Source organism: Setaria italica, chromosome VII, assembly GCF_000263155.2.
Source record: "Setaria italica strain Yugu1 chromosome VII, Setaria_italica_v2.0, whole genome shotgun sequence".
Taxonomy (NCBI): domain Eukaryota; kingdom Viridiplantae; phylum Streptophyta; class Magnoliopsida; order Poales; family Poaceae; genus Setaria; species Setaria italica.
The window spans coordinates 3,154,338-3,165,708 of NC_028456.1; the positions used below are offsets into that span (position 1 = coordinate 3,154,338).

The following is an 11,371-nucleotide window of genomic DNA, read 5'->3' on the forward strand; positions in this document are numbered from 1 at the left end:
CGAGACCCAAGGGGAGCTAGTCGTGTGGCGAGCGCGGTGGGGACAGCGGAGTCTCTTCGGAGAGCTGGTGAAAAGTGTTAGCCAGTGAATACATGATAGTATTCACATCACTTACCATGAGGTTCGTGCCCAGCATGGACTCGATGTGGAGCGTGAGTGCCTCCACGTCGAGATCATCAAGCGGCTCATGGGTGACGATGCGAGCCAATCCTCCCAGGAGTGTACGCAGAGCCGATCGGCGACAAAGTCCAGACTTTCGAAGCGGAAGGCCTAGGACGGGGCGAAAACAGGTGGAACCCATGCCCCACCGAGTGTGTGGGTGGGAAACTCCAACGAACCGAAGCGAATCGTATCGCTGGAGCCCACCATGCTGGAGGTAGCTGGAAGATGGGCCATCCGATGACCTCCAAAAACGTGAACGCAACGGCGTCTTCCCCACGGACGGCGCCAACTGTTGGTGCGAAATCTGGCTGACAAGTAAATATTTATAGTTTTACCATGCGTTAGATCGGATATGGCCTAGCACACAATGACACAGGATGTATACTGGTTTGAGAAGCGTGCCCTACGTCCAGTCAGGGTCGGTCGACTTTATTCATGAGCCTAGTTGCTCAAAGTTTGCAGTGGAGGTACAAACAAGAGGAGGATGAGAGGGGGTGCCTGAGTCCTAGCCATGCTCTCGTCTCAGTGGAGGAGAGTGACAGGAGCCCAGACGTGCGCTAAGTGTTACGAGTATGCGAGTGGCGTAATGTGAGAGAGTGTATGAGCGTAAAGGAGAGCATAAGTTGTAGAAGTGGAGGGTTCGTCCCCTTTTATAGTACAAGGGAACGGCCTTATAAGTCCGGGAAGGATAAGAGAGTGTACATGTGCTACCTAGGCCCATGTCGTCGGGTACGGTATGGCCTCCGTCCTCGGTCCCTATTCTCCTCGTCAGGCCACTCCATTGTAGCGGGTAGGTTTACGGCGATACTGTGCAGGGCATGGCACGGTACGGTTATTCGTACGACCGGCTGACCGGACGCTTCCTCGTATCCGTCCCACCTGCTCCCTGGCCCACACCGAGCGAGCATCCCCGATCGGTTGTCCCAGTCAACCCCGACTGAGTCGATCGGGGAGCGGTGAGGTACGACGCGATGTATCACCAGTCGGGAGGAACTCGGTCGGGTCGGTCTGTGGTCCCACCCCCGACTGGACCCCTTGGGTCGAGGTGCACCGGTCGGGGGGAACTCGGTCGGGTCGGTCTGTGGTCCCACCCCCGACTGGACCCCTTGGGTCGAGGTGCCGACTAGGCCTTTTAGTCGGAAGAGCCAGTTAGTGGCCGGATCGCGATCTCGGCAGTCAGCGATCGGGGAGCGGTGAGGTACGACGTGATGTATCACTGGTCGGGAGGAACTCTGGTTCGGGGGAACTCGATTGGGGTCGGACTGTGATCCCACCCCTGACTGGACCCTTGGGTCGAGGTGCCGACTAGGCCTCTTAGTCGGAAGAGCCAGTCAGTGGCCGGATCACGGTCTCCGCCTGACGTTGCGCAACTAGGCCAGCCCAAGTGCGCGTTATTGTTGAGCCCTTTATTAGGCCAAGCATTGTGAGAAGGCAATCCAAGAACCCCGGGTCTATGGACCCGTCACCCCTAGTATGGTGCGTCGTAAGGGGTATATATACGTCCTCCTTGTATAAAGGAATATAGAAATGTTCGTTGTACGTTGGAACGAAGTCAACCAGGCGTCAATCAATATCGACCACAGAAACTCTGTGATAATTGGTAGGCAGGTTAATTGAAGCAAACAACCTTAGTTGACAATCTAATGTTGATGACAGATAAATAGGTCCACTCCACAGTAAACGAAGGCTAGAATGCCATATTCCCACACGAAAGACAACGGTAAATTAAAGTCTAAGAGCATAAAGAAACAATGAAACTGAATCCTGGCGATTTCTTAATCTTGGGCTGGGCAACTCCGATCTCGGTGAATTGATCTGTGAAACAAACAGCAAAATCGGTCAGCTTGGCTTGGAGAATTCACCAGTGCAAATGTAAGCTATTTTTAATATCTGCTTGGTTTGTTATATATCAATTTCTGGCAATCCAACAGCAAAAAATAAAGTGATGGCTTGTTGGGATGTGTAAGCTATTGTACTTCTGTTTTTTGAACCAAGACTCTAGTTCTGTGCCAGTTGCTCAGTATCAAGGTATCATAAATTCATAATGCACGGAAAAAGGAAGAATACAGGAATTTTCTTCAGCTCTACAAGGAACATCAATGTGATTAAAAAAAACCACAAGAATTTAGGATCAAGGAACTAGCAGGTTATTAAAATCAGATGCCAAACTATAGTTAACATTCATAATATCAGTTAGCACGGCATTTGATAGTTTACAAATCAAACAATGGTCTATATATCCACAAATGGTATAAGTATTTCATGTTGTTAACAGTGAAAGCAGCAGACTTATTATGAGAAGAGACATTTGACACCTGTTTAGAGAGACCATCATACTACATTATTAAATTTTGCCGTGCATGGTACATAAAAAACTTAGCCAAGATTGCACCCGTCTAAAGAGCAAGCCATTGTAATATGTAGCTGGAGAATCCACAATCTTGGCAACTAAAATAGTGTATTCCTTAGACCCCGGCCTTGTTCGGTTGTGCAAGGATTGCCATGGAATGGCAGGGAATCAAACCCTGCCAATCCCTCTCAATCCACATCAAACCAAACAAGGCCTCATACTGCTGGTTTTCCTTATGAACCGGCAGTGGTAGGGCAATTTCACTGCCACTTTTCACTTGGTCAGCAATTTCTGTCAGTTGGAGACATGGGTAACGTGGCATGTTCTGTGCTAGTGCATCTGTAACAATAATGGCAGCATGTCTCATGTATGGACTAAAAAATAAAGATTCTGAAGAACAGGGCAAAATGATGGCAGTTCGTCTGCTCGAATGATTAATTGAAAACATGGTGCATAACTTAAGTGTCTTAGGCTACCTGTAAGTGGATCTAGACTACATGCTATTAACTAATTTAGAGAAGTTGATGAGAAAGGCTGGATCAATTGGAGGGAGGGTCACTGTCCATAAGGGCTAGAAATGTGTTGACCATGCTTCACAAGCTAAGAAGTTTGCCTATATATAGTATGTCAATGTACCAGCTTCCTAAAACTGTGCTATGAAAACGGGATAATTGCTACAACGCCCTGAACTCTAATTGTAAGTTCCAGCCTCCTTTCTTCCAATTTTGCAGAATTCCCCTTCTTTGACCAAGTCAACGCACCTTTGCACCTGCTTTTGCCACCTTTTGCCATCAAAATAGGAGCAACAGTTTGTTCGGAAAAAAAAGCAACAGCTCATTGTCAATGCAAGGGCAGTGGTGAAAGTTTAAAAAATGGGGCTTGAGACCAAAGATACAACTGCAAAACCATGTGAGGGCAAGCATATGCCCCAAGGAAAATTTGAAGGGAAAAAACAAAAGAAAAACTTCTTTGGCAGAGTGGGAGTATTAATGGGACATTAATTTTATCTTGTGAAATGGGTTGAAATGTACAATAACAGATAAAAAAAAGAGTCTAGGATCTAAAAATTACTCAAAACTGAACATGTCTTTTGTGTAAATGGTAGTGGAAGCTAGAAGCTGAGCAAGAAGACTCATTACTAGATAATGAGAGTAAACAGCACCTCAAAAATGATTGTATATATACCAGTTACCTCCTAAAGTTACACAAATCTGTGGCAATCATGTTAGCCTATTTTAATCCACTTTAACACATTTTGTAAAGAGTGAAATGCACCGGCGGCCCTTGAACTTGTCACGTTGTGCCAAATAGGTACATCAACTCTGAAAACGCATTTTTGGCTCCCCAAACTTGCTAATCGTGCCAAATAGGTCCAAATCCTAGCAATTTGTATTAAAATGCCGATTACACTATAATTAGCCCCCCTCTCTCTCCATATCTCCTCCCTCTCGTCCTCCTTGACGCTCTCCCCTGAGCTAGACGCCGCCGTGCGCACGGAGGTCTCCTACGGCGATGGGAGCAGCACGGTCTCCTACGCCGGCGTGGCGTGGGAGGAGGATGAGGTAGACGACGCCGGGGAAGGAGGCCAGGCGGCAGCGAGCCAATGCTGGAGCCACCTGCTGCCCCTGATGCCACGGCGGCGGAAGCAGAAGCGCCACCGCTGGTGGCCGACGATGCTGCAGCTACGGCTTCTGCAGATGAGCCACCGAAGGCGGAGGAGCCGGTGGGCGCATCTCCGATGCCACCACAACCTGAGCCGGCAGAGGGGCCTTCTCCGTCTTCGGCGACAAGGCCACCGGCTTCCAGCCGCTGAACGCCGAGGACGTCCACTCGTACCTCCACAAGGCCGTCGACTTCATCTCTGACTACACAAGGTCCTCGCGCTTGACTGGCTCGCCCAGCTCCACCGCCTGCCGGCCAGCTTCATGAACCGCACCGCCGCCGGCTGCGGCACCGGCGTCATCCTCGGCACCACCAGCGAGGCCATGATCATCATGCTCGTCGCCGCGCTCGACGCCGCGCGGCGCTGGAGCGGGTCGGAGAGCATCGCCGGCTTGCCACGCCTCCCCATCTACGCCGCCGACCCGACCCACTCCACCACCTTCAAGGCGTGCCGCCACGCCGGCTTCGACCCGGCCAACATTTGCTCCATCCCCACCGGCCCGGAGACGGACTACGCCCTCGACCCGGCGAAGCTCCTCGAGGTCATGGAGGACCGCGCCTCGTCGTCGTCCTCCAGCTCGTCCTCCTCCCTGCGCGCACTGGCTCGGGCCACAAACAGGCGCTGTTGCGGCCCCACCACAGCCTTCGGCCACCGCGGCTCGCCAGTGGTAGCGGCCTCCCAGCTCGCCCGCGTCGCCCCCGCTCAGCGCCCACGCAGGCCGTCGGCCGCCGCCCCTCACCTTGCTTCGCTGTTCTGCGACCACGCCGGCCACCGCCCTCCACCTCTCCCCACGTCGGCGGCTCGCTCCGCGTCGCCTCCTAGGCCCCAGCTTGCTCGTGCCCGTGGCCTCACACCGGTAGGGGCGTCCTGCGCTGCCTCACCCCGGGCTGCGGCCAAGCTCCACTCGCGGCGGAAGCCGCCGGCGACGAGCTACGCCAGCCGCCCGGGAAGAACATCAGCACGAGCCGGGGGAGGAGGTCGGTGCCAGGAAAGGAGGCTGGGCGGCGGCACCGGCTAGGAATTGGGAGGCAGGCGGAGGTGCCGGGGAGAAAAAAAGAGAAGATAAAGGTGAGGTAAAAAAAGAGAGGATGACAGGTGGGCCCCGCAGCTAACAGGTGGTGATTTAAGTTAGCTAACGGGATTTGGACCTCGCGTGAACCGATTAGCAAGTTTGGGGACCCAAAAATGCGTTTTCAGAGTTGATGTACCTATTTGGCACAGTGACAAGTTCGAGGGCCGCCGGTGCATTTCACTCTTTTCTAAAAACAGATTTGTCTGCACAACTAATTTCAGAAGTGACCACTCAGCTAATGTTTAGTATCTCAGCACCAACTTGTCAATGACATTGGTGCTCACCATCTTCAACGATGATGTTGCAAGACCTGTAGCATGGTTAAGGGATTGATTTGATGATTTGGTCATTTTGTTATGTACTGATATCTATGGATGGATATAATTTTTATAATCCAAGAAAACATTTAACATGTAGCTTGGCCAATAAACCACAGGTTTCTCAAACCTGAGGTCTGATAAACTCAAGCTGTCTTCAATATTGCATCAGATATATGTTTCAGCAATGTTTCAACAGCAAAAACATGGTCACAGTGTTACATTCTTGATGCGTTAAAGAAATGTTGATATGAGAAAATTGTTTAACAGCATGTAGCTTGGCCAATAAACCACAGGTTTCTCAAACCTGAGATCTTATAAACTAAAGCTTTCTTCAGTCTTGCATCAGAGATATGTTTCAGCAACGTTTCAACAGAAAAAACATGATTACAGTGTTACATTCTTTATGCGTTAAAGAAATTGATGATACAAAAATTGTTTAGCAACATGTAGCTTGGCCAATAAACCACAGGTTTCTCAAACCTGAGATCTGATAAGCTCAAGCTGTCTTCAATTTTGCACCAGAGATATATTTTGGCAATGTTTCAATAGCCAAAACATGGTTAACAGTGTTAACTTCTTGATGCGTTAAAAAGAAATGTCTCCCTAATTTCAATCAAAGTGAATACTTTTGAAGAGTAACAAACAAGCATGCTTCTGATGACAGAATCATGAGTGCAAGTAGCAAATACATATCCACAATATTTGCAACTTGTATCATGTATGTTTGCAAGGTTAAGATCAACTATTTTAGTAAAGCATAAGTTCATAACTTGCTAAACAAAAGCAAATAGAGCTTAAAAAAGTTGGAAAGATAAGATCCACAAGAAATTTCCACTACGATAGTGCTAATAGTTTAACTCAATTGTTGTAATGATGCATACAGAGGAACCAAAAGGTAGACCAGGGAAGAGCTATAAATATACTAGATAAATTGGAGGTATTGAGAACAGTAGAACTAGCAAGAACCTTAGCCTGAAAACCACACACTCTTTGTCAACAGGCTCCTTTTCAGGTCAGAGCTCCATCCTTCCTGGTTAATTTTGTGGTGGATAGACATCCTTACTACATAGAATAGGCTGCGAATCGTGTGCATTTGCAGAAGGGAAGCAGCAGGATCCAAATCATATCAGTTCAGCTAGCAGTAGCTTCTATATAACCGGACTCCATTTGCAGCAATAAGAAATGATGGCAATCCTAAGGGGTTTTCTTATTATTTTTCTTGGGAGATGGTGCCATGGCTTCTCAAGTGCTGGCTGACACCGACAGAACAAGAGATTTTCTAACGATTAATAGAAGGACCAGAATTGGGGCTTGAGAACTAAAAGGAGGAGATTAATATATAAAGGTATGCCTTTCAGGACACTATGCAAAGGAACCTTCCTGTGAACAGCTGTGATTGCAATGCTACAACAATAGTTAACTTGTTGGCCTTCTAGTGACATTGCATTGACCATTTAACTTGGTAATTCGAATGGACACAATAGGAGTCGAGTAACCAACATGGCATGTTTAGTTAGGTGTCATACTGTCATTAACTCGAATATGTATTTCTTAGACAAATAGCAGATAATAGATTTGCATTACCTGCTCAGTCAACTGAAGTTATCAGATCCGAGGAAAGTCTAAAGTGCTATTCAAAGTGTCAAATCCAACATTTCCACTGCCAGTATCCCTGCCTACAAGAGAAATAACTCTGAAGTGATAAGGAAAATTACCAAAATGCAAAGTGGGGCTTATACTGAAAAAAATGTTAAAAAATATTTAGCTGATCAGGAGAAATGAAGCTATCTAGAACTATTCTGAAAGGAAGTCGATGCTATTTGTCAAATAAACTAAATCCAAATTTGCGCAAACTGGGAAAGTTGAGTAGCAACAATAACCATGACTTGCTTATATTAGACAAAACAAGGCATTATTCTTTTCTGATCCATTGTAAAACCTCTTCACACGCAGCAAAAGGTTTCCGAAAAGAATTATACTGTATACATTTCATATGGTAAGATATTGTAATGCAACTCACCATGTGGATATACATGTTAATGCACATGTGGAACCAACACTATCGTGTTAAATTAGAAAAATTGTTCATTGAATAAAGTCAGTTACATAAAAATGGAAGCAATACATTGACTAACCTATTAATATTCTCAGCATGAATAAAGCACAGGAACTACTTTTGGGTACAAATTCTAGCCATCCATTTGGATGAATGGATAACGAAAATGTTGTGGATGCATACTTGATATACAACTTAAATTTGATGTGCTTCTTATATGAGTATAGACCATTAATAGAAAGATAAGCAGAAAAGTGTCGAATGAAAGACCATAACAATCTTTATGCTTCCATATATGCAAATGTTCTTTTTTTATCTCACTTACCAGATGGTTCAAGTTTAGGTATTATTGCTTCTTCGTGTCACTTTTTAACAGTTGTACCTTATGCAGAAAAAGTTCAAAATCCTAGAATTCACAGAAAAGGACAAATATAGTAAACTTTATGTACCCATCAATGGACGGTCATAAAATGAATTTCAGTGCTGTCCCTTTACTCAGTTCAATACCAATTGAAAAAAATGGCATCAGTTCATTAACTGGCCAAAGAAACAAAAAGAAAAAAAATACTATCCATGGTTATTACTAGTCAAGCTTAATCACATGAACAAGTTGCAGCAACTGGGAAAAAATTGTTACTCCTAAAAGACTACAGCAACCAGGTATGGGGAAAAAATGTTCCTCCTAAACGATAGAGTTATTACCTGTAGTATAGAAACCTGTGTAGGGATGATAGGTGGTCATGAAATCGGTCCTAAAAAGATGCTTGAACTGCAGTGACTTGAGTGGGATCATGAAGACTTCAAGATCTACTGATACAAAAATCACATGACTATCCTCATCATATCCATGTATTACTGTCCACGGTCCATGAATCGGTGACCTCAATGAAAGGAGCTTGTCCAGTTCTATGGTTTTCTGAAGCATCCATCTGACACCACCGTTGGAACTGGCATTCCTCTCCCATAGTTGCATGCTCGCGCCTGACAAAATGGCGAAGCCAAGTTCGCCACTCTCCATCCGCAATATCTGAAAGCGTGAATCTGTTGCAATGTGTGCGTCCACCGGGGTATCAATCTGAGCTAGATTGCGCTTAGCCAAATCAAACACAAGAATGCCACGCTTCCCACACCCATTAAGAAACCAGCAAAGTGAATTCCCAACCAGGACGCTAGGACTTAGCATTGAAAGCGGCGCCGAGATCGATGTGGAGATGAGGTCGTTCCACACACCAGTGCTGGATTCATAGAGGGAGCCGAACACCTTCGGATCAGCATCACGCGGCACATCATCACTGCGTAACAAGATCACCTTGAAGGCTTCTAGTGGCAATCGGCCGGTGTGGTGGCCGTCGCAAACCAGCGCGGCATTGCGGATGGTCGAGCGTGGGTCTTCGTTGTTGAACCACGATGGCGGAACGGCCACGCGGCGATGGTCTCGGGCTACAGGATCCCACAAGATGATCTCGAGGCGCGTCAGGTTGAGGATGAGAGCGAGGCCGTGGCGGCAGCCGAGGAAGTTATAGAGCTCGCCGCGGCGCGGCGCCTGCAAGGAGAGGCGCGAGGGGTCCACGCGGTCGGGCGGGTCCAGCGTCGGGGTGAAGTCGGCGACGCCTTCGAGGCCGCCGGAGAAGAAGCCGAGAAGCGGGGGGTGTGGCCGGAGGCCGTGGAATGCGCGAAAGCGGCGGAGGAATTGGGGATCGGAGACGAGGCGGCCCCAGCGCTTGCAGACGAGGGAGGCGCGGGGGAGGGAGGACGGCCGCGGTGGGAGGCGGAGGAAGATCTCCCGGAGGAGGTCGTCATCGTCCGGCAAGGGCGCCGGCGACGAGAGGCGGCGGCGGCGGCGCATCAAACCCTCACTCATCTGGAACAATTGAAGCTGTGCTCCGTAGGACTGGACTGGATGAGTGCGTCGGATTGAGCCGGAACGCGAGCGCGGGGGTGAGAGCTCCAGGCGGGGGAGAGGAGCACGGGCGGAAAAGCGTGGCGGCAGGAGAGTGCGGGGCTAACGCGGCGGGGAGGTGGAGCAGCTGGGGGGAGAGGGGCGGCGGCGGCAAGGCAAGGTGAAAAGGATTCGGCAAAATTTGCTGAGGTCGATTTGCTGAGGGGCACAGTTCACAAAGCACTGGCTTGATGGACGCTCTCGTTTTATGCAAATTTGCTGGAAGACAACGATCAAATTTAGGATCTGATTGGTTGCTCGCACGTACCCGGAACCGAGCTCCCCACGTGCGATTAAGGAGTGATTGGTTACCTGGACCTGTTGCTGGGCCTGGTTCGCCGGGTGCAAAAAGACTCTCAGATGCTGGCTCCCGTGGTGCGACCGATTCGACCTTCTCCCCAGAGTCAGGCTCCGCGGGTGCGGCGACGCGTGCAAGTCGAGCGTGCGACGGGCGAAAAAGCTTTCGCGCGTGTGCGTGGGAAGCTTTGGCACCTTCGCTAGGGTTACCGGGTGATTTCGCGCCATTCTGCGGCCATAAATGGCGACCCCAACCCTTCCCCTTCCCCTTCCCCTTCCCTCTCGCGTAGACTTGTTCCTCCACCGGTGGCTCGCAGGTTAGGGTTTCACCCTTGTCCCCTTTCGTTGTTGTTTTTGATCTCCGAAGGCCTGATCTACCACCCCCATGGGTTTTCTTTGGTTCGCAGGTTGGAGTTGTTGACGGATCTGTTGGGCAAGGCAAGTTTTTTTCATCCTTTGTTCGGATTTCGTCAAAACCGCAACCCTAGGGTTCGATAATCCCACTGACCGGTGCATTTCTTATGTGATAGACGCAGGCTCCCACTGGATTTGAGTTCTTCGGTTGTTCCTAGGTACGATTCTTGAGTTTAAGCACCCGATCTGAGTTCTTTACTGGATCCTATGTACGATTTTTTAGTTTACGCACCCGATCTGAGTTATTTGGTTCGTTTCTGAGTGATTACTTTTTTTTGGTTGCTAGGTTTCCAGATTAGACTTCCCCTCCTTCGGACGCCGCCGATCTGTTCGTGGTTCGGTTGCGGATCTGAGTTCCCCATCCTCTCACATGTTGTTCTCCCTGTTGCTATTGTTACGGTAAAATATCCTAGCCTTTACCCCTCCGTGGATGCACATGTTATCTTAAAACCATACTGTCGATGTTTACTATGTGGTGGAAATAATAACTACTAGTGTTGTTTGACGATTCAGCATACTCTGAGCACACTTGTTCATGATGTTGATGCGTGTATATGGATCTAAGCATGTTTTTTCATGTGAATGATATGTTTTTAGATTGGTCTGAGCCTTGTTGTTCATGTCAATGATGTCTTTATATTGACCTTATTATTGTTGTCCATGTCAATGATGTTTTACAATAGTGATCTGAGCCATGTTATCCATGTCAATGATGTGTTCATATATTGATCTGAGCCTTATTGTCCATGTCAATGATGTGTTTATATATTGATCTCAGCCTTATTGTGCATGCCAGTGATGTGTTTATATATTGATCTGAGCATTGTTGCCCATGTCAGTGACCCTTGTTTTGCATGTTATTCATATAGATGGTTCTTGAAGACAAGAGACGCATGCTTATTATTCATGCAGCTGCTCTAGTGACTGCCATGTATGCATTCTTCCTGAATAGGCTTAGGATGGCTAAAACCTCACGTCCTCAGATTAGTTATGCCCCAATGAGTGCTATGGATGAGGAAAGGCAAAAAAACTTGGACAAAATTTATAACTGTAACGATGTAGAGTGTGTAAACATGCTTCGCATGAGAAGAGCCTCTT

The 11,371-nt window shown here is 47.9% G+C and overlaps 1 protein-coding gene across 1 annotated transcript; it reads right to left on the minus strand.

Moving 5' to 3' along the window:
• Positions 1 to 1,731: 1,731 nt before the first annotated feature.
• Positions 1,732 to 9,728, minus strand: LOC101766982. The gene is made up of 3 exons (XM_004974985.4): positions 8,326 to 9,728; positions 7,152 to 7,243; positions 1,732 to 1,977 (listed from the first exon to the last, which is right to left on the minus strand). The coding sequence occupies exons 1-2, from the start codon at positions 9,482 to 9,484 to the stop codon at positions 7,173 to 7,175; spliced, it is 1,230 nt and encodes a 409-aa protein (XP_004975042.1). The 5' UTR covers positions 9,485 to 9,728; the 3' UTR covers positions 1,732 to 1,977; positions 7,152 to 7,172.
• Between the last annotated feature and the right edge of the window lie 1,643 nt (positions 9,729 to 11,371).